The sequence below is a fragment of the Pungitius pungitius genome, chromosome 2 (genome assembly GCF_949316345.1).
Source record: "Pungitius pungitius chromosome 2, fPunPun2.1, whole genome shotgun sequence".
Lineage (NCBI taxonomy): Eukaryota > Metazoa > Chordata > Actinopteri > Perciformes > Gasterosteidae > Pungitius > Pungitius pungitius.
The window spans coordinates 19,624,738-19,648,798 of record NC_084901.1 but is presented as its reverse complement, the minus strand read 5'-3'; the positions used below and the strand labels follow the sequence as shown (position 1 = coordinate 19,648,798).

The window sequence follows — 24,061 nt, the reverse complement described above, 5'->3', positions numbered from 1 at the left end:
TTAATGAATGCGGATGAGCACGTGGGAAACGTGTGGGTTTCCATCACAGCCCTCTTTCTGAGTGACAGAAGCCCGACGAGGCTTCGGAGGCTGCCTCATGAGTTAATGAAAACAAACAAGGAACAGCTCTTTTCCAGATGTCCAATGCAAAACAGAGCGGAATGGACTCTGCAAGCTTGTGAAAGCAGCGCCTGGCTTAAGCGCAGCAAGCCACTATTGTCTATTTGAATGAAAAAAGAAAAGGAATAACAACCCTTGGTCTGTTGGATTTGTAATGGGCCTCACTGTGGCTGTGTTTGCAAACGTGACAAATACAAGGGAGAAGAAAATTCACATCAAAGCTAGCAGGGCCGAAGCAAGACGAGGATAGAGCAAATGTTTATTTTGTGATTTCTCCTGCTTTGCTAAAGGCTGCTACCATCCACCTCTGCTCTAATCTGTAAGTATCTGGTACGCGCTCCAAAACTAAATGGCTGTTTATTCTATTCTGCGGCTGTGAAAGCCCCCGCCCGCCGCTGAATGCTGTCGAGGGAACGAGGGTCCCGGGATGCTCAACCATGCTGCTGATACAACACTTTTCCTGAAAGAGCCGCCACTTGATTTACCCAAGCAAAATGTCACGGTAATTGTGAAGATTTATATCAATGGAAAAAGAGCTGACGGGGTCCCACAGCTATCAGATCTGACAGACTTAATATGTGTTGCCTGCCACGCTGATGGCTTGCAGGTTGACCAATTTCACCAGGAATGCTCCCCCCCTCCGAACGTATTGACTTCGATAAATTGGGTGTGAAGTGGAACTTTTAGAGGTGGGAAATTGTGTTTTTAATAATCTAGATTCACGACAAAATATGTATTAGCTTTTGCTTTGGGAGCATCCTGAGGCCGCGAGGGGAAGAAAAGGACCCGCGGGTGAAGAGGGGTGAACACAGGTGAGCTTTTGATGCTATATCCTTCGCTCCCGGTCACGTGACGTGTCAAGTTCAAATTACACAGGCGTTGTGTGTCTGAAAATAAATAACAGGTGGCATTCTGCAGAGGGACCGTGAGTTACATGATGCAGTGTCAGTAAAGACAACGTTGGTTAACACTTTGCAAAAAACAGACAGTTGACAAATGAATAGATAGTGTTTTGATTGATGATAAAATATATGATGATAAAACTAAACCAGCTAATTACATGGACTCACTAGGATTGTTTTTTGTATTGCGTAGCCGTTTAATGTTCTCAATAACAAAAAAAAGGTGGTGGAGATTATTTCTTGGGAGTTTTACTTTCTGTACAAGTGTCATTGCAGGAAGTAGTATGGAAGAGATTGGGTCCTTTTTAAACCATGATTTATTTGTACAATCTAAAATCCAGATTTTTTTTTTTTTAAAGGAAATGTTTAACTGGTTTGAGCAGCAGAGAAAGTAATTTACAAAAAGCAGCAGGCCATCATGATGTACTGTGCCAGCCCCATATGCCGGCTCTGCGTCCTGCCCTTGACCATAATTCAAATGTCACTTTCAAAATCTCCGTCTCCCAGCCTTCTCTGTCCAACATTTCCACCCTATTCCCATGGCAAAACAGTGCGTTTGACTTCACTGTGAACCGACCCTTCCCAATGACGTCAATTAACATCACAGAAAAGCTCTTTTGATTACAAGCTGCAGCCGAATAACATGAACCTCAACTAACCAAACGACAATGCATCACGGTTAACATTTTTGCTGCAGCTCTGACCAAAGGCAAGAAATAACCGGAGGTGGGATCACACCTTCCCTGAGTCGCAGTGGCATTTTCAGACCACGATTAATGGTGCTGCTCACGATCCGAGGCTGCTCCAGACGAAGCGGAAGGTTGCTTCTCCTCCCATTGTTGAGTGACACCAGTTGAATAGTTATTTGTTAATATAAATGTAGCAGCTAGCTTGCAGTAGAAGCCCCCCCCCCCCCCCCCCCACCCCCTCCGAAGGACCAGTGCAGCGCTCCGTCGGCCACATCAGGATCCTGTCGTCGGGGAGCAGCAGCGCCGCCAGACTACGACGCTGCTGACAGAGTCATCCAGAGCCTGCAGGGACCGTTCCAAAGACACATTGTTGGTGGCAACTAGTTGGGTTACAATGGTGAGAGGGGAGTAGATGGATACCTTTTTTATTGCATTAACATGTGCATTATATTGGTACTTCATATGTTGTGTAAATATAATTTAACACTGCAGGGAATCTATAAAACCTTTAGATTATAGTGTTTCCTACATTTCACTTATAAGCAGGTTCGCAGTTTTTCTTCTACATGGTCGAATCTAGTTGCTATTCAGTCTTCGCAGCTTGTGTTTACCGTTTGTTGCACACAAGACGACTGACTGACAGACAAACAAAAGCAGCATCTATACAATGTGGATATTTCTCTTTTTTACACCAGCAAAAGTCCTCCAAGCAGGAATCTTAAGGAATCACTAAAATATTTTCATCCAATCACAATTTATTCAACAGGTTTGCCTCTCAGTCTGAATCCTTCCCACCTTTGAAATGTGAGCAGGCAAGAGGGAGAGACATCTGCCTCCCTTCTAATGGCCATCGCAAATGTTTCAGTAATTCCACTCCACCTGAAACTTCCCTCCCCTTCAACACACTCCCAAATCACAGCACTGCAGCACTGCAGCACTACAGTGCGTGAGTAGAGCGGAGAGGATCTGAAGGACTCTGCATCATGGAGGCAAGCCGGACATCCAGCAGTCAACAGGTTCTGTGTAACGATGTGAGTACGGGTTTGTTTGTTTTTTCTCCTTATTTTAAATGCATAAAAAGAATTCCAACATTTAGTGTCTGTAAATTCTGTGCAAAGTTTTAGGTCACTACAGTGTCTCCCTATAACTCTTAAGGCTCAGTAAATTAATTGTAAGTGGCGGCGGTGGTGGTTTAAAAGTCGAGAGGAGGATCCTGTGATATTTTAACGTGAGCTTGAAGTAAAAAAAAAGAGAAGCTGCTTCTTGATCTCTTATCCCGTCTCACCTGAACCTTCGCATGCGCTTTGTATCTAGAAAAACCTTCCTCCTCGTATATGAAAAGAAAGTGTAACGTCTGTCAAAGAGACAGAAAATATTCCAACTAATTCTTCACTGGAGGCCTTTTTTTAATGCTTATGAGTGCAAACCCCAGTGTGAGAAACCACAGCCTTGGCTTGTTGGTTACGTAGGCTACATGTATGGGGGGGGGGGGGGGGTTCTCTGGAGTAAGGGCCTCCTTCCTGTGCGATAACTGCAGGGGGCTCTCGGCCCTCTTCCTCACACAAGCCAGAGAGGAATTGACTGGCTTAAAAACACCAGCCGGCCTGTGCTGCTCTCTCAGACTGCTCTCTGTCTCCATCCGAGCCTTTATTTCTGTCTGTCTGTCTGTCTGTCTCAATTTCACATTCTTCTGCTGAGTATCCAAGACTCAAAGCGCAGGCACACAGAGGTTTGTCCTCTCGTTAAGTTTCCACTGCTTATGCAACCTGCCACAGGAGAGAAGAGGATTCCAGCCACATTCTTTTTTTTTTTTTCTTCTTTCCGTCACTAAAAAATGTACAATAAAAGGAATTTCTGGCACTCCGCTTGTTGGAGCTGATTCTGATTTGTCCTTTGGTTTGTCTCTTGAATGTAAAAAGTGGTAGAAATGTTAGAATACTGCAAGAACTGCAAGAGTTTAGTTTCCATTTTCACAAAGCTATTTTGATGTCCTTCCCCAAACACATGATGCTCATGGATTTACCAAATTCAATTCAGCGTAACTCTACATTATTTTTTGTTTGTAGTTTCCTCCTGTATAGCACACTGAAGTTTAACATGATAAAGAAAAAGGCAATCTGAAATATTTTTCACAACTGTTTTGGATAATTATTTTATCCATAAATCAAAAATGTCAGAACTTACTGTAACTGTCTCGGCCACAATATGAAACCAAAGGGGCTTTAACAACCTTTTAAAAACGACACAAAATGAGCAACAGCAATTTTGCCAATTGGTTAATTATTTTTTTTGAGCTCCTTTTCTGTTGTCCTCGGAGACTTGCAGAAAGCCACCAGTTTGAATGAGAAGCTTTCATTTCTGCCTGCTGGAGCTCCGGGGGAACAAAAGCCTTTCTTTATTAATGTGTGGCCTCGGGAGTTTACTACAGCAGGCAGGCTACTCATTTGAGGGAAAGTTTAATAAACGTAAGCTTTTTGTGGCACTTGTCTTGTCTGTCCTTTCCCTGCACTTGGCATGAGGAAGATTATATTTCTGCCATAAGCCTCATCTGTGGTTCGAATTTGAAAGACAGAATAAATCAAATGGAATGTATTTGTGTCAAATGCAGCACGGAGAATAATGAGCATGAAAACATTTTAATTAGCCTTCTCGCTGTGAGTTTGTCTATAGGATTTATACCACACACATATACCTTCAATAAATATTGTGAAGTGGGGGGGGGGGGGGGGGGGATATTTCCTGCACCTCGTTTTCTGAATGCATTGTAAAAGCCACATCCATTTTTTCCCCGTTGATGCATGACTCATAGTTGGAACACTTTCACAGCTGCTGTTAATCTCTCCCCGTTAAATCACCGGTATGAACAACATCATCAGAAAACACATTTTTCCTTGATAAAATCTCCCTCTTTCCACAGTGCATCCCACGTCGGTTCCACCGGGGTTATTTTTCCTTAATTTGAATTTCTTAGATGCAACCATGTGATTTAACTACCTTTACCACGCCTTTGCACGTGTCATTTTAGAATGTTTTACCGGTGTGTGTCTGTGTCGATGTAACTTCTAAAAAGGGTGCGCTTAACCGTCTTTGCAGTATATGGTTTCGGGTTTTTTGGGGGCCATTTAGACAGCATGCATATTTAACTATATGCACCATTATATAATATTAGATCAATATATTTTGCAGGTCGGGATGGAAAAAAAGAAGAAAGCCAAATACCACACTCACCAGCGAGTGGCTCTGGTTCTGGCTGTGGCCTTCCTAGTTTTGGCTCTCTCCGTTTTCAGCCTGAGATATCTGTGGAGCTCCAGACCCGCGAAGGTAAGGCTGAATCCCACCTCATCGTTTGCCAGTCGCCCGCCTGGTTGTGGTAAATGTGGCCCTCCGATGAAAGCCACATCAGCAAATCCTACAGGTTTCGTTCAAGGGAAAAAAAAGAAAGAAATTACGCAAGTAAGGAAGTGGACAGCCAAACAAAAGAGCCGTCTCTGAAGCCTCTATTGTGTTCTGCCAGATTAAAAGATGTGTGGGCTATGGAAAAGACGGCCGTGTTTTCGCTAGACCGGCGTTTTGGCCGTCAGATCTTTAATTTCATGGATTCTTGTATCAAACCACAAACCGCTTCCCTTTCACTTTGTAAACATCTTCTCACAATGACGGATGCTGATAACTCAATGCTGACCCTAATTGCTGTCGACCACAGGAGCTGAAACCTCTAGGCGATGTAATCGGGATAAACACTTGTCCTGGACATTCATCTTGTGAAATCCAATCCAATCACACTTGATGGAGAATTTTTTCACTCGACTTCTTTCTCCCCCCTCCCAGGGGGGGGGCAAAAACAAGCTTTAGACAAGCTATGAGGGAAAAGGCGTCTAGAATTTCACAACTATAAATTAGAGGCTATATATGTTGCAAATAAGAGTAAATGGCAGAGTAATAGGTGCACTTTTCAAATCTGCATGCTCAACTCATCTTTGTACTGTACTGTGTACTGTTAATTCCATGAGGTGTAGTAGCAACGTCTCTAAAGCCCACAGTATATCAAGCAGTAATTAAAAAAAAAAAAAAATGCCACCATCATCCTCTTTGCGCTTCCATTAAGACACACATTTCCAATATTGACAGTCTCTTCAACACTCGGGTTAACCAAAGCTCATCTATACTTCCTGGGTAGACGGCATTGTTCTCTCCTTTCAACATGGATATGAATCACCTTTGAGCCCTCCCCTTTGTCCTCGTTAAATATTTCATGCCAGAGGTAGAGCAGTCATTATTTCACCTTTAATAAGCTGTGATCATTCTCACATGGCACAAAACGTGTCGATGGAAGAGGTTGTCCAGGTGATGAATATCAAAACCTGCACACCCCGGGTTTCGCGTTAATGGGGTCTTGTGTGTGTCGGGGGGGGGGGGATCATTCTCTGGCCTCCCCATCACTGAGTGAGATGGAGCCACTTCAAAAAAAAAAAAAAAAAAAAAAAGGGGGAATCACCTTTAAGTCAAATGGGAAGCGAGCTCCCTAACACATAGCAGAACAGTAATCCTCAGCAATGTATCCCGAGAAAAGCTATCTGCAGGCTGCACTGAGGGTAAAGAGATGAATTGGTTCGTTGATGGACTGATGGGTGGAGGGGCTCTCCTGCGTCAACGTGGCAGCTTGATTGCTGAACTGGTATTGGGTGCAATGCGGCAGGACACTTCACTAAGCAGCTGAACCTCTGCAGCATCTGAAGAAAAAAAAATGTATAGACTCTTGGGCAGCAGACAAAAAACTTTATTTTAGGAAATGGTTGAATGGGGGTTTGTTAATTATTTGAGCACAAAGATGAGCATTTGGGGGATAACTCATTCAAACTTGAATAATAGTAAAGTGCTTCCATCAGAGTCCTTGAACATATGGAATAGATTAGGACTAATAAGGTCATACCTATGTTACCATGGTTATAATGAATATAAATAGCCTAGCTCAATGCTGCAAGTAATTATTCTTTAAATTAAGATGACCTGTTCCTTAACTAGCTTCATGTATGGCAAAGACTCTGACTTCATATAACTTCACTAAATCAACATGTCTGTATATAAAAGATTTCATCAAAAAAGGATGTGCAACTAAAAGTCATTTAAAGTGGGAATCAAGATGTCAACCAATTCTACAACAGGATGATTTTTACTGTCCTTCAGCTCATTGGTTTCGATTTTGGGGACAATTTTACCGTTCTGGTTTTCATAAGCATCGTTTCCAGCTGCAGCAGACAGCTGTTTCCAATGAATAGAATACACTCATTGTACACTATCTGCTGATCACTATGAGGCCGACAGACAAAGTTAGCTGGTTAACCTTTTGGTCCTTTTAGCAGCCAGAGAGCTCGATGCTTCTTTGAGGAGTTGGTGTAGAAGGAGTGCAAATTGGATGCATCCTCAAATTGATGCTAATGTTGCCATAGAAACCTAATAAGATGACAATCTTGACTGTTTCTACAGCCTTTTTTTCCCTAAAGTTCTCATTATGGTTTAAAACGCATGTGGAATATTCCAATGGAAGCTTTTGTCTTTTCTCACATAACGTACGTTACATCTTTAATGTACAGTATGTTAACACAACATTAATTTTATAGTTTAAAAGTTAATTACAAACGAGTCAGTTGATGATCTTGCATTTTTGCTTTCCTCAACTTTTCGTACAGAATTAAACGGCCAAGCCATTATTACATTATAGTGAGCATAGGATATAATTGGCACTCATTGGAAAAAGTGTATAGGAACAGATTCACATGAGAAAAACAAGTTTTTAGAGAAGGTTTCCAATGTGTTGTCTGCTCAGTTTGAAATGTGTTCTTCATCCATCTGTTTTGACAGATTCCGAACATTATGAACCTGAGACTGTCAGAGGTGCAAACATCCTTTTTCACAGTTCATAAATGAAGGAGGCATTGAAGCACACTATGAAGTACTCAATGTTACTTAAGAAAGGTTGATCAGTTTGCTACTTTACTTCCAGGTCGAAGCCAACGGAATGAATAGCTTTGCAGATAACAAGGGAAACTAATGCCGACTTAGATTTAATTACCAAAAACATTGATTACAAAATGAATACTGCTGCTAAAAATCGGTTCTCTCAAAACGCGGATTGCATATTGACAAACGCTTAAATTACTTTTGTTCCCAGTCAACAGTTCAACTCGTGTAGATGCGCTAAACAATTACTACCAGCCATCACTCAAAACACAAACTGCGTAGAATGTGTCTCGCAGTACTTAGATCTTTGAGCTCAGCATTTCTAATTAAAAGTTTAAATCACGGCACCACTGCAGGCATGAATGCTTTTCCTCTTCTCACAGTTTACAGAAGCAACGTGACCTCATGAACCCCGCTTTTTATAAATATCCACAGTTAGCTAATTTGCTCTAAGCATTGTACTTCCATTTGACACGATAACCGCTTGGGATCCTCTTTTAATTACCTGAAAACATATGTTGTTACACAGGCCTGGGGAAGATAGTTTGCCATCACTTGCTCTGCGTGTGTGTGTGTGTGTGTGTGTGTGAGAGGGCGTGGCCGTGCTTGTGCGCATGCCTCAGTGGGCATAGTGTGTTTCTGTGTGTAGGTTAGGTGCGTCTGCATTCTCTCTCCTGGCTTACGGCAAATGTTGTGTTTACTATGTGCTCGTTATTGTTCTGGGCCACGAGTCTCACTGGGGGATTTTGCCTCCTTGTAAATTAATCCTCCGTTATTACCGGTTTACTTCAGCAACTCCGTGAAAATGGAATCTAGCTGGTGAATCCAAGAGAAAGGGAGGAGAATGGTTTGTAAATGTGAACCCATAAACATTTCTGAACCATTTTTCTTTTTTTTTTTCTTCCTGTGGAATATTGAAGAGCTCACAGGTGTTGTTTGTGTGTATGGAAAAACTGCCTGTGAAATACATGAATGTCAGACTTGGGGAAAGTGCTCCATTTTTCAAACCGAAATTGCATCGCTCACCTTGATGCCTTTCCCTGTGCGGGTCCAAGGTAGCTGCCGAGTTGTCGCTCCTGATGGCCTCTTAAATGTCTTCCCGTCAGCAGCGGCCTCTTTAATGAACTCCGCTGCGCCTGCTGGTGTCGGCTGGTCACAGGTGTACGGCTTTTCAAGGCCCACCGCACCTTTGTTTGTTTATTTATTGCTCGGGTGCCCAAACGTACCCTTGGGTGTCCAGATGTCAACATGCAACAGGGGACCAAGATTTGATCATGATACGATTCTATTGTCCTTTTTTTTTTTTTTCTTCTTTATTCGTCTCCGAGAACCAGACAAGACGACGCTATCCTCCTCACACCGTTTGCTCAGACGCCCCTGGAGGAGTTGGTATTCTGGGGAGGCAACAGCGTTTATCAAAACCGCTGCCATGGTGAGACATTTTGGGGGTATGGTGGCCCCCTCAGTCCATTACCTTATTGGATTTTACCGCTCCAGCTCATTCATTTGTTCCTTCATTAGCCGACCAGTGTCCGCTTGCGTTTCTCGGCTACTACGACGTCGGTCCACTACAGGTTCTCTTCTAAAATGATGCGCTATGCCATCAAATTGGGGAGAAATCAGGAGGCTTTCGTGACTGTTGTGGCACACATTGCCTTCTTCTGGGACGGGGATGGCTACAAAGAGCGCGTCAGCACTGCAAAGCCCACTGGGAGTTATTTATTGTGCCAAACAGCCCTTCAGTGCGTGTAATTTTCCTTTTTCGAAGCTAGAATGATGTGGGTGCAGAGAGGATCAGCATCTTAATTGCATGTACTTAATTTTGCCAATCCACCAGCAGCATGTTGAATGTACAGTGCGGTGGGTACACACACACACACACACACACACACACACACACACACACACACACACACACACACACACACACACACACACACACACACCTTTGTGACTGCCAAGAAGACTGCTTTGTTGTACAATTTAGAATGGGATTGAGCTCCCACATCTTCTCCAACTCGCCCGGTAAGTCGGCACTGCTTACAGGCTCGGGGTGCTTTCACATGCTGAGGCGGAGAGGTGAGCAGCCGACTGGAAATACTCGTATTTCCTCCCTACATGTATTTGAAGTTGCACATCAGATATTTGGCTTTTATGTTGGTGTATAGTATACTCTGATGGAGAAATCTCTGTTCTCCATGAAGAATCTTATGTGAGTGCTAGGTTTTTTTGTCACTATTGAAGGGGTTGCATTGACTTTTTGAGAGTTTCCACCGTTGCTCACCTTACTCAATATACCAGGATAGAAGAGGCGTCTAAATCCTCCCTTCAGGTCTGCGCTCGGTGCTCAATCCAACACTAAATTACCGTAGCTGATTAGGCGCTGTAAATTGGAATCTTTGGTAATAATAATACCATTCATCCAAACCCACCGGGCCTTTTAAACCTTTTTGGTGAAATTAACGGAAAACAGCAAAAGAAAAATAAACCACTTTCAAAAAAAGGGAGGGGTTTCATCCAGTAGAATTCAAAGTGTTTACTCTGTAAATGAGCGTAGTTAGAAAGAGAGCTTAAGTCTTACAGTTATAATGAATCACATTAATGATAAGGTATTCATTCCAGATGTCAAGAATCCGTAAGTTAAAGAATAGAAACTGATAAAACTACTGAGGTGTACTATTGTAACACTTAAATGTCTCGTGACAAAATAACAGATTTCTTCCTATCAGAGGACAATAAAATAGGACTTTATGTTACATTTGTCATTTGGCTAATAGAAGATACAGACAAAACAATGAAACGTTGCTCAACAGCATCACTAGTGGGCAGAAACTCTGCAGGGCATCTTTGGTAAGCGTTTCACCTTTGCACTGTGGAAAATGTGGATCTTTTTTGTAATACTTTTGCATTGATTTATTGTAAAAAGTATTTATTGAATTATTATGTGTTATTATTAATATACTATTATTATTATTATTATTATTAAAGATGTCTGCTGTGAAGATGCATTTTTCTTTATTCATTTGGAATTTAAAAAAAATAAAAAAATTTAGAAAGACTAGAGATTCAGACAAGCTAAATTTAGCCTAACACCTAACCCAAAAATTGTTTTTCAAGCAAATATTTCAATCAATAGCCAGCAAGTAGGGGCTGTGGCCATTACGGGAAAAACTCAAAGAATTAACTAAATTCTAGATTCACAAAATAATTCAATTTTGACATACATGTTTTTGCTGCAAAGCGGTACGTTTTGGACAGAAGTAAAGTCAGTGACTGGAAGAGTTTGAGCAAAATGCAAAAGGAACTAAACAAAGCACATGGACAGAGTCTAGCAGAGACACCAGGTGAGAGCATGAGCCGGCAAACAAGGCCGTCTCTTTTATCTTCTCATTATGGCAAAGTGTTTTTTTTTTTTTTCATTGATTCAGGATATCATGAGACACATTCATAAAAGATCAAAGCTATCAATATTCAAATGTTTAAAACCTCAGTCCCGGTGCACAAACAGATTTCTCAGTAAGAATTCATTTTGATATTAATATGTAGTGTTATGACCGCATTGTTTTCAATTAAATCATGCAAAATTTCACCTAGGCTATTATTTTTTTTCCTACCAGACAGCTAATGAGCCCCATATTATCTCAGCAAGATACAAAAGCCCAGAGGACACGCCGTACTCTGAGGGGTCTTAGACCCCTTGTGTAACTGTTTAGAAGAAAGCTTTGCTTCAGTGTTCACAGGCAGCACAAAAACCAAAGGAACCATCCTCCTCCTCCTCCTCCTCCTCCTACATTTAACAAAAATGGAACCTTTCCATTTCATCCATTCACGTTGTAGCTACCGATGCAAGTCAGCAGGTCAGTCCTGCTGCCGCTGTGAATAGCAGGAAAAGGATCTTGACGAGCTTCATCCCCCGTCAGATGACAAGGTGAAGTACTTTTTCTGGGAAAATGACACAGCAACAACTGTCATCCATCCTACTTGTGATGAGTACCGGATAACTACATGTCCACCACACAGTGTGAAAAAAGAAAAATGACTATACTTTGTGCATTCAGGAGGTTTCAAAAAACGAGGAATCATGACCATGTCCAACAGAGAGACACAATGGAGCAGAAATGGAACTAACAAAATGGACACAGATGAGGAACATTGGTGACAGTGCTGCTAATAGTTATGGAGCATCAGTATTATTGACTAATCCTTTTTGTCAACTAAATGCCGGTTGATTTACATCTGTAACTCTGTAGCTGTCTTTATCTGTAATTTACTACTTGTCTAGCATCATTTGTACGTTTTTCACAGAAAATCCACGTGTTCCAGATTTCATGATTTGTGAATAAACAAACGGTTGGACATAAACTGCTCAACAAAAATGTTTTACAAACATTCTGATTTCATCAAGGCAGCAACCACCACTTGTGCTCATGTTCGAAAGGTCCAACGTTTATCCATCTTATTATACAAATGTAGTAAATATCATAGAGGCATGTCTGGCTCGTTATGTACGTTATAAGACAAAGGCGTGGCGGCACATCATGCGCGTTATGATGGCGCTTGCGCCCTTTTTGCAGAGGTTCCTACTTTGATCACCACAACTAAACTGTGGGAATTTTAATCTGGCATTTAGGAAACAGCTTGCGTGAGGCTGCAATTTGAATCATTTAGACACCAAGGCTAAGTGCTTAATTAGCATTAAGCATTAATAAGTTATCAACTCCAATCTCTGCAAAGACAAGTGGATCATCAATAAGTGTCTTGTGGTAACAAATTGGTTTTTAAAGGATACATAGATATATATCTGTAACTATAACAGATGATGATAACATGAATATATGTTGGGATATAGGAACACATTTTTCCTCTACAAGTGACTAATCATTGATGAGGGCAATAAATGTTTATATTTACAAGCACATGCCATTGAGGGACAACCTGATAGTATTCCTCATTCTGAGAAAAGAAAAATGCCTGCTCTTTTCATGTTCTACTTCCAACCAGTGGCAACTCTACTAAAATACATTCATTTTCTCTTTCAAACTGCTTAATTAGCATGTGTTTCATTAGTGGCTGACCGTGACGGAGCGAGTAGGTTTTGTAATAACGAAAAGAAAGAAAAAAAAAACGGTCAAATAGTGATGCGCTTGTTTGTTTTTAATAGGATGAGAAAACAGACAGACCCAGACCACTGGGAGCCTAATGTGTTGTGTTCTCCCATTGGGTTGTTAAAGTATTTTTCAGTGTTATTAGAAAGAGCAGCACTGACATGCAACTCGCACAGGGGGCCATGGCAACGGACCAAAGCTCCTCATCAGTACCAATAGTCCCAGTGTAATAGCCCAGTGTCTCTGCATAGCACTATTTCTCCGTCTTTTATTGCGTCTTCCAGGCAGAAGTGCGGCGTAAACAATGTTTGAACAATTACGAGCCTGCATGTCTCCCTCGAAGCGGTGTTAGAAACGGTTTACGAGTTACCTTGTTACAGGCATGTCTGGCTCGTTATGTATGTTATAAGACAAAGGCGTGGCGCCACGTCACGCGTGTTACGGTAAACGAGGCGCTCGCGCTCCTGTTGTTGCAGCGGTTTCCGACTTTGATCATCACAACTGAACTGTGGGAACTTTTGTCTTGCCATTGTTTAAATGAGTAGACCGTTTATCGCCTTCCACGCACATCGTTTTGCATATCTTGGCGCGCAAATAACGCAAATATAGCAAGGCAAATGTGGTCTATTGTTGTCTGTTGGTAAATTGGCAGTGAATGTAAAATGTGTCACTTTACACATATTGAATAAACCAGAGCAAGTATCTTCAACCTTTTGAACTAAAGTTCAGCCTTCATTGAATTCACTAAAATGCTAGTTCAACTTTTCTTCTTTTAGTGGCTCAAAAACTTTCCGCTTAATGCCTTTCTTCTGGCCAAATTATGGCCTCGCGTCTAAATGATCCAAATTGCAGCCTTACAGCTCACACAAGCTGTTTCCTAAATGCCACTTAGCTGCTGGATCCCCGAGTGTGCTCTTGTTGATTTATGAGGTGGTGGAATGGCTGAAAAAGCAGCAGAGCGACGCGGAGATGTATCCGCTGGAGGTCGTTCACCTTGTGCCTGGCTGGCCTCACTTCAGAGGCTCGCAGTCACTGCTTGCAGTCCTTTGTCTGTTGAAGGCGGCAGAGATAACAACAAGCAGCGGGATCTCCTTCGGCTCTCCTGACAAGCGAATAAATGGCACAAAACAGTCAAAGTCCAGGTGTTTTGTGTCATTTAACCTCTAGTGATTCTTTGCTACTTTCTACTGTTTTTGATACTGTTGGAAAGATGCATCTCTTGCTGGCTCGTGGTTATTGAGGGATGTTGCATCATGTGTTGTTCCCTAAAAAGGTTGTTTCACACCATGTTTAAAGGCTTTGTGATGTCCCTATGTTCTCCCTTACAGTTGGCAGGGGAAAAAAAAAAGATATACTCATGGCCATTTCGGAGGCCAATTCTTCCACATGTTTTTGAGGTGAAGTAAAAAGCCACCATTTCCTCTTTCTTGTGTACCTGGGGTTTGGCTAAAACTTGCTAAGTACAAGTTGGACAGATCTCAGCGGTGCACCAAATGTTGGAAGCAGATCAAACATTGGTTAAATGTCTGTTAGAAGCTTTTCATTTCCATCCCAGGGTTGATGCAACATTTGCAAGTTTGTGCTTTGTAAAGTTATAACTGCGGGAAGAAAAAAAAAAGAAGGAAATATTTACTCTTTAAGCGGAAAGTCTGGGGAAACATCCTATTCCCCAAGCTGCTATATAAAGGAAATACAGTCCTTTGTTCTTTTCACTTTGATTTTTATTGAGACCATAGAAGCACACATCGAACAACAGTGTGTCCCAATCCGTGAGTTTGTTTCACAATACTGTGTTGACCAAAAAACACTGAATAGTCACCCCCCCCCCCACTACACCCTCCCTCCTGAACGCAGCTCTATTACAGGCACAGTAGCACGAATCAAGGTGATTTATTACCAGAGAGAGCTCAAGTTGTTTAAAACGACCGGTGTGATTAGTCATGTATGCTTCAGAGCTGAAAAGCGGCTGCACGTTGCTTCTGCACATTAACAGCAGCTGCAGACTGTACTCGACCAAAGCGAGGTGGTCAAACGCGGTAAAGCGGCAGAGTCGCCGAGGGACGGCGAGAGAAAGTGGGTCATTACGTCCCCTTTCAGCCACGAGTAGGTCCACAGAAGAGAACGGTCGGCCGTGTAACCCATTCAGCGGCTCGGCGAGGAATCGATTACCGCCACGGAAAATGAAACAGTGGAGGTACGATAGTCTGTGAGCTCTGCCAAAATTCCACTGGAGTTAGTGCAGAAATCTGCTCCATATATTCCCAAAGCCTCAGATATCTTCATGCTCAATTATTCAGACAGAAAGGTGCTTCTGGAAGAACTTTGTTTTTCTGTAACTCATTATTTTCTCTTTCCGCCACTTTTTTTTAAACCAGGAAACGAGATGCAGAAATCCCTTTTATAGTGAACCTCTAGCTTCACATTGAAGGGTTTTTTTGGTATTTTTCTTTATCTGAGGCTTTTTAGAGTGGGTGGAAAAGCCTATGATTTCTATATATAAAAGGTACCAGTAAAAAGGACTGGTAATATATATATAAAAATACATACACACACACTGAGCTTAAGGGTTGGTGGTATCCATATTATTGTTTTTCAGGAGGATGGCTATTCCCACTTCTTCCTGTCCAAGCATAGTAAGATAATCGTCCTGGCTCCATATTTAACACAGAGAGTAGATCTGTGACACCTAAATATCCTGTCTGCAAGAAAGCTAAATAGGAAATTTCCCAGAATGTTGCATTTATTCCTTCTAAATCTTCAGAGTACTGACCGTCTGTATAGCTGCTGTATATCTGTAAATAACTGAAATAGAAGAATTCATACGTCTCAGTCATTCTCAACCAGACTGACTGCAAATCGGCGATACCCGACACCCATCTGATACCAATCTGATTTAGGGCAGAAGACTCAAATCCATTACCCTGTGAGGCTCAAGCATTTTCACCTCCACTATGCCTACATAAACAGCCTTTTCTGAGAGAGGGTTGTTGATAGACTTACAGTAATATGGTTTCCTGTCTGATACACATTTAAGGAAAGATCCACTGTCGGATGCTCTCAGCATGCAATGTTTAATGCACTTTGGAAGGGTTTTTTTGGTGATGAAATGTCATAATCCCCTTTTTGGTGAATGTGCTAAGTGTGGCTGCTATTTAGTATCTCACAGCAGATTTGTGTGTTTATTGCAGGTCAGTGCAAAACGGGGTGCTTATAACAATGCTTTTGCTCTCTGACTGACCTTTAACACTGATGATATAGGGGTTTAAACTCCACCGCAGCCCTGCTGGACATATCTGAGTTGCATCGTACAGTCTATGTGTTTACCAAAATGTCGGCTAAAATTAGAGAAAACAAATGCTACAAAATTGGCTGCTGGATGGAACATATACGGGATATATATGGCCAGCAGCAGTTTGTTTTAACAGTGTTAATGTTAATGTGCATTATGATTTCCCAACTTGACATGTTCTGGCTTATTCTTTGAAAGGCTAATGACCTTTGCATTTTCCATAGCTGACCTTTGGAGTTTGGCAGCTGTAAAACATTTTGACTTCAAATTGATGCTTATAGCAATTGCTTGGGTGATTTCCCAAAAGCACTTTAACCCCGATGCCAACACAGTTTTAGCTTTCAATTTAATGCTGCACAGGCAACGCCACATACTCTTATTGTGATTTTTGTATGGCTTCCAAAAACATTAAGACACCACCAAATTGCCCTAGCTCAAGAATTCAACATCATAAATTGAGCAAGATAAAAAATTAATCATTTTCGATGCCAGGGTAGTGGATACTAAAGGTTTTTTAGAGTCTTGATTTAAAACACCAATTGCCGTTTCTTGACGCTATTTAACGCTACAGATAAAGAGGGCTCAGTTCCTTAAAAGCATGGATGCAGCCATTTACCTCCACATGTAAACAAAACCACACAAATGGCTAATTAAAAATGCAGAAATGTTTCAGTGCCTTGTTGAATGCTGAATGTTTATATTTAGATCTTGAGTCCTCCTGTTACACACCGAGTGGACCTATGCATGCAGCTTCTGCAAAGGTTGAGACTACATGCTTTGGCTACATATTCAAAGGGCGCCTCACATGGTGGTTGCAGTTAATAAAGAGAATCACATTTGTGGGAACTAAGGAACATAAACATATTGAGCCAAGGTTTGTATCATGACATTCAAGCTTGGAAAATGGAATACATACAGTCGTTAATAACCATCAGGCTCGTACATTCAGTATGTTGCATTCAGTTATTTTTCTATCAGAGTTAGTACTTTTTTCAAGAAGAGTTTATGATGCAAACGGTAAACTAGATAGAGCCAACTTTTAGTCTTTGAATTGGTTTACTGGTGGGAGGATATACAAATAGAGGTTGTGTGATAATTTGTTGTAATATTTTGATGGTACAAAAGAAGACCCTGTGGTAATTCATGTGATACGTCAAAGTGGTGTAAGATTTCTGATGGATTTCAGTGGAAAATTACAGTCCAGATGGAAAATAACAAGATACGATACAGGGAACTGAAAATGTGTAGCACGCTCTTGAGTCTTAAAATAAAAAAAGCATTTGTGAGGTTCAAAAACTACTGGGGCAATAAACTAGCTCCGGCTGACAACTATTCCTTCTGTAGAAAAGCTTTAAAATGTTGAGCTGCCTTCTGCCGTAGTAGAAACTCTTCCGTCCTGTGGGGAGTAAACAGCCTTCTTTCTTCCTTTTACCCAGAAACGGTTATTTCCAGCAAATATATTTCAATAGATACGCATGTAAATATACTAATTGACAGGGATGAGATGAACTGATGTACAGCCGCATGCTTCCACAGTTTGCAACATGTTGCATTGTGTTGTACGCCGCTCGCTGTCAGCTGGTCTTCAGTGAGATTGATGTTGTGCGATGCCAGTGGGCTCATTTTACCTCGTGCCAACTAAGTTGATAACGCATTACTGACTGACCAGTATTTCCTAAATTAGATTCTCTGAGCTGGCGCCCGGCCAAGAACGTCGCCGAACTGCTGCAGTCTGCTTGTGTCTGGCATCCGGAGAGCATTCCTACTTCATTTATCCCAATTCTCTAGGCCTTGGGAGTTGACAGGCTTGGTTAATCAGTGTCCACAAGCATAATCCCCGTGATCTCAGACGCGACACAATCAGATCTCCCTCTCCCTCCGTTTGTTTTGCTCTCTACCCGTCTTTCTCCTTCCGTCTGATTTTATATTTAAAATCTGTTAGCATCACCTACAAATCCACAAATAGTACCACGCAGTATCTGACAGGGAATATTGAGAACATGTGTTCATGTGGGTGACGGCCATCTGCACCACTGCTGGTGGGCGGTACATTTAGACCAGCTGTAATTACCCCCAAGCTGATCCTCATTCTCAAATAATATCACCATTGGAACCTGTTCATGCTCTTCTCTCAGCTCAACGTTTCCTTAAGGTTTGTTCTCATTACCTGGGGTTTTCCTAAAACCTGATAATACGTGTATACCCGCGCATGTGTCGCTTCCAATGCCATTATTCCAAGGGAGGATTACTCATACTAGCAGTAACCGTTTTCTCTGTAAAAAAAAAAAAAAGAAGAAAAAAAAAGGTTACACCTCTGCAATTTTCAATGAGTCCAACAGAGATGTTCCATTTGTTACTATGAAACCCTCTTAAAAAAACAACATGGCCAGAGCGAAGGCAGCAAAGTCCTCTGGAATAATTATCTGGTCTCAAGTGACTGCCCATGTGAAGAGACTTGAGCTCTGAACACAAGTCTGGTGCCGGCTGACAAAGAGGAGCCTCGAGCAGACGCAAGGAAAACAAGGGGAGAAGCCACAAAGCCGAAGAGGAGAGCGGACTCTTGTCAGATGATTTATTTTAACCCGGCAGATAAGCATCATTGCAGAGGTGTTTTTGTTTCTGTGATTTATTTATAAGTCACTGGACACTAGCTAGATTTCACCTGCAAAATATTGATCGATGAGACTTCACGGGTGAAAATCCTGGATGATAAGCCACAAATAAAAGCGGTATAACAGCCAATAAAACAAACGTCAGAAACCTTCTTCGGTTTGACATTAAACAAAGAATGTAACTTCTGACACGCTACGACAGCGTCTAGAGAAATCAAACTGTGACTCAGCGCCTAGACGGCATGCGTTTCTGCACTTTCGCTCGTCGTGCAACTCAGGAATCTCTTTGTAAACCACGAAGCGAAATGTCAGCCTCCTCCGATAAAATATGGCTAAGTGGTCCGTTCTCTGCCAACTTAAAGAAGCCCTCGAGCCAGTTAAGGGCCCACAGTCTGTGATCAAATGGGATCAAAAGTGTCGGCCTGATAATTTGATTAAAGCGTTCATTCCCATCCAAATCAGTGGAGCAGCATGGTCAGAGTGGCAGAGGAACTCGGGTGAGGGTTTTGCATTGAGAAAATAAAAAAATCACGCCTGAGCATTTCCTACTGTGTCAAAATGTACTTGACCTTTACAATGAAACAGTAATTCATATGTAATGGTGTATACATTGTCATTTCAAGCAAAGATCAATGTATTTTTAACATACATTTAATGTAAAACAAGACCGGCAAATTATATCAAAATGAATGCAGAGACAGTGTTCAAATTACTTGTATCTGTATTTTACTTGAAATTAATGACATTTACGGAGGGTGCTAACAGAAAGCCTATTTCCTCGTGTCAAAGTGAGGGTTTTTCTCAAATATACGTACTAAAATAAACTATACTGCAGACAAACATGGTGGCCATGTTCAGTCTGAAGGTGTTTTAAAACCAGCAAGGACTTCAAAGAGAAGTAAAACCCAAAAGGACACGATGTTCTCCGTTGGGACTGTATAAGCTGCTGCCCACTTCGATCCATCACAGGGCTGCCTATGGCTCCCGGGAGACCGTTGCACCGTGCAGCCCCCGCTCCCCAACCCTATCCCCCCCCCTCCCTTCCACACACACACACACACACTCCCACCTCCACCGACCTGCTGTGAGTGACAGGCCTCTAGTTCCGCTTGAGTGGAGCCTCTATCTCCTAACCCCCAAGGACAACTAAGAGGACATATTGTCATCAAGTCATCTCGCTCTCATTTCCGCGGCCGCCGCCTCCTCCATAGATGCACATATGCACGCGCGCACACACACACACACAGGAGGAACCAACTGTGACCCCGCTCGCCTGAAACTACACCTACGTGACCTTTGCTCAATGTCCTCGGGTGCCTCGCCAGAACCCGTTCACACAAACAACCCTGGCGGTTCCTGCCGCTCCTCATTCACGCCCCTCGCCGCGGGTCTGCGTCTGAAGCCGTCGAGGGGGAGGTGGTTGAGAACCACTTCAGACGGAAAACCTTGAGATCCCGGGCTTGAGATCAGATCTTCTGCTCTCGCTACAGAACATTCTGTGTCGGCTTGTGACGAGAGCGACGTCGGCTGCTCGTCCGGAGGGATCACGGAGCAAGGCTGTTTTTTTTTAATAAATGAAGAGCTTGGTTCACTGCAGTCAATGTGCGATTCAGCACAGTGCCTGATTGTTTGCTGTGTAAGCTTTAAGTGTTCAAATGCACTGTTCAGTTCTGTAAGACAACATCTAAAGACATTATTGTGTTGTTGCTGCTCATAAACAGTAATAAACAGCTCTTATTCTTGGGTTGTTTTTGCACTTTGACGTGCTCTTAGAAGTATATGTTGTGGTGTATATATTCTAAGCAGAGGCTTTTATGGGACTATAATCAGGTTGTCTAACTAAATATATATCCATATCTGCCAGATGTGAAAACACATGTGCCGTTCCAACTGGTTAGGGTTATAACGTGGTTTTTACAGCGCGTTGCAATGCCCAAACCCCGCCCCCCAAAAAATCCAATCATGCAAATTCGAAAGTGTTGTGCATGTTAATTTGGGTCGTACACCTTTATGAATATGGCTTTCTTTCCCTAATAAAATAAGTTGCACAAGTACAATTCATTTGATCTTTTGACGGTAATACGATTTATTTAAGAGGAAATCTCTTGTATACGTGTCAAACTTTTACGAGTAATTCGTAGGTTTGGTAGGTAAGTTAAGTAGCGAATAGTAAAAGAATTCGTCTAAGACCACTTTATTCTTTGGCACTTAGCGTATCATAGCCTCCCTTGTGAAGGGAGTTAAGTCCTGTTGTCAGGGACATCAAAAGGGGGCGTGCTTTGGAATCAAAGCTGGTTTTATCATGTTTTTCGAATTAATGGCTCAATCATAGCCGTCAAGTGACTAAGATCCAACAATATCCATCCAGGTGCTAAATAACCTTTTTCCATTTTCACCGTTGCCCTGATTGAGCGTGCTTGCAGACTTTGAGTTCAAATCTTCTCATCAAACTGTATCCTTGTTGATTAAAATAAAAATCTTGCATTCTGCAGCTTTAATGTCAAAGCGGTCTCAAGGGTTTGAAAATTATATAAAGTTTTTGTGAACAGTTTTTACACGGCGGCCTTTTAGAGTCTTTGTACAGAGTGTATAACTTAAATTAGAGCCTCCCCGATGTGCTGGCCTTTTATCTTCCTGTTCACTGTCATGTGGGAAGCTAATTAACTTTCACACAATTCCTTAAAAGGTTGTGCAGCCAAGTGACAGTTTGTGAATTTGCTATTTTCGAAATGGTACAAGATAAGCAAATTACGTGAAGGCCGCCTTTAAATGCATTTATTTAAACGCGCAACCTAAGTAATGAGAATCTGCAGAAAAAACAAATTCTAACGCTTAACGTCATTACAGTGAGGCATTGTAGTTTGTTGCATTCTAAAATGTTCCCCTTATTGCAGCATAAGTGGCACTGCAAGTTTCCCAATGTGCTGAAGCAAATGGGAGGATCAAAATAGGCCGTACACAGGCAATTTATTTCTATTTTCAGAATGCCAATTAAGATGCACAGCAGCAGCTTTGGATATTAAACCAGTAGTCAAACTGTTGTAATACATTTTCTTTTTCAACCTGGTGCAGTGGGGAGATTCTCACCGTTGGATTTTCATCAAAAGCGATAGCCTGCTGAAAATGTAATTCACGGTTTTAGTACAAATCAATAAGACTCCAAAATCTATTCCCCCATTTCACCTTTATGTTAATATGAAAATAAATGCTAGTGCCAATCTATTAAGAATTATACCCCATTTGATTATTATTACTCTGTTCCTCCACCAGAAACCCCCAAAAAAGGCAAAGTCACTGCTGTGCTGTGCTGTATTCAAATGGCCTGCATAGGAGCACGCAGACACAAAACACGGGACGGGGTGAAAAGCGAAAGCTGGTAACGTCTCACAGCGTTAGAGGACATTCAGATGTTTCTGGTGAGGGATATGAATCTTGATGGACTCCCATCCCAGTGTATTCATTAATCGTGCGTCTCATTGGCGAGCCTGTGATTTGCCGCGGAGACAGATGAAGATGAACTCGGCAATATATTTCTCATCATAACACAACACTCGCATAAATATTAATGGCGTATTTTCAGCTGCTGGGCATGAATCATTTCTCCGACAGGGAATTTTAAGAGGTCGTCCATGCGTTTCCAAGAACAGTACATAAGCAAGCGGTCGTGATAAACCGCCCCGCTTTAAGGCAACAGTGAGGAGACGGCTTCCGCTGTAGCAGAGATTTAGAAGGTCTTTATATTACGCCACGCTTCTTCCATCAATATATTTGATTATTTAACTGTATAGCTCATCAACAAAAAAACGCTCCATCGCGCAAGTGATAGATTAGCAGCTTATGAGTTAGATGTTGCGTTTACATGTTGACGTTTTTAGATGGTAATATGGGGGCGTCAAAGAAAATATCCACCCCCCGATACTTTAAATACATAGATACTGTTTGAGGGTTTCTAACCAGAAATCAGTGAGTGCTTCTTTGGTAATCTATGGATTTCATCTTGACGGTTTTGCCAGTTTTCACCATCGTTTGGGACAAAACAATTGAGCAGCCATTGATACTTACACCAGTCATTGTACGGTTCTTGGTGTCACTTCAGGTCTACAACCACCATTACAAAGCCGTGCTGGATGGAGTGGAGCGGGACAGCGTCGTGGAGATCGACCCAGGTCGGCGTATTGAGATTTTCACAACGGGAAACGGCAGCGAGGAGGTAGTTGAAGTGCACGACTTCAAGAACGTAAGTTAAAAAGGTTAAACAGCGGCCGAGAAGGCCTTTTCTCTTTTGTTGAATACTCCTCGGCGCTGTAAGAATTAAACTTTTCACATTCTGCCCTTTCCAAAGAGACGCCTAACAACATTTATCCTTTGTCAAAATCATATTTTCCCAAACAATATTTTCTTCTTTTGTCGCCCGATGAAAACGGGTGCGACAAAATGTTTTGAGAAGATAATGGATGTGATACTCAGCGAGGTGAACCCGAGGGTCAGAAATAGCCATGACTCGACTGTGTGCATGTGTGCATGTACACACACACACACACACACACACAGCAAAGAAAGGTTTTCTAAAAGACTTGTTTTCTTGCTGCTAATTTTATGCAGTGACTCCTTGGCACTGGAGACACACACCATTAAAAAGCCCATCTCTACTGGCTTCTCACACCTTCAACTGCAATTTTGTATCCAGCAGCCTTCATCAATTACCTTTCATTCCTAAATCCTTTCTCGAGTGTGCAGGAGGTTACACATGCTGCACCTCGGGAGCAGGCTGTTTGACTCGTTAATGAATTCTCACCCCATTATTTACTGTGAAACGTTGCAGGATGCTAGTCAACCCAAACGAAAACCTGCATTGAATTATTGCTTTTGTTACAGTGGTCTGTGAATCTGAAATAGCAATACTGCGCCTTTAACCTCTGCAATCAATCTCCATTTGTTTTTCCCTCCCTCACCAAGCACCTGTGTGCGTGTGCGTTACTAGACACACACACACACACACATGCATACGTGCATGTTGCTTGTTTCACTTCCTGTTAGTAAAGCACAGCCCCCCCGGGGAGATTTGTTGGATTCAGTGCTCCACCATGGAAGACAGAAGCAAGCGAGTGAGCAGAGCAATTCAAACATAGTGATTTGTTTCTTCCAAAGGGAAGGAAACGTACACAAGAAAACAATTGGTTGTACTAAGAGGCAGCCTTTGTGCGGATGTTAGAATATATCTTTTTATATGTAGAAGAAAATAATTTGATACGCAGACCAAAGCCACCTCTGAAGCAATCCCCATTAAGCCCGAGGGCCGCGAGAGGAAGGGAAAATTAGGGGATTAAACCAACAGGAACCGTGGACCACCGGAAAATTCCACTCGCCTTTGACAGAGCAATATTGC

The 24,061-nt window shown here is 42.0% G+C and overlaps 1 protein-coding gene across 1 annotated transcript in view; it reads left to right on the top strand.

The window, feature by feature from the left end:
* The first annotated feature begins 2,531 nt into the window (after window positions 1-2,531).
* tnmd (tenomodulin) overlaps window positions 2,532-24,061 on the top strand; it is a 38,476-nt gene continuing 16,946 nt past the window's right edge. Inside the window, exons 1-3 of the mRNA XM_037462690.2 lie at window positions 2,532-2,742; window positions 4,898-5,032; window positions 22,772-22,912. Coding sequence (XP_037318587.1) covers window positions 2,695-2,742; window positions 4,898-5,032; window positions 22,772-22,912 — 324 coding nt within the window. The 5' untranslated portion in view covers window positions 2,532-2,694. The remainder of the gene's footprint in view (window positions 2,743-4,897; window positions 5,033-22,771; window positions 22,913-24,061) is intronic.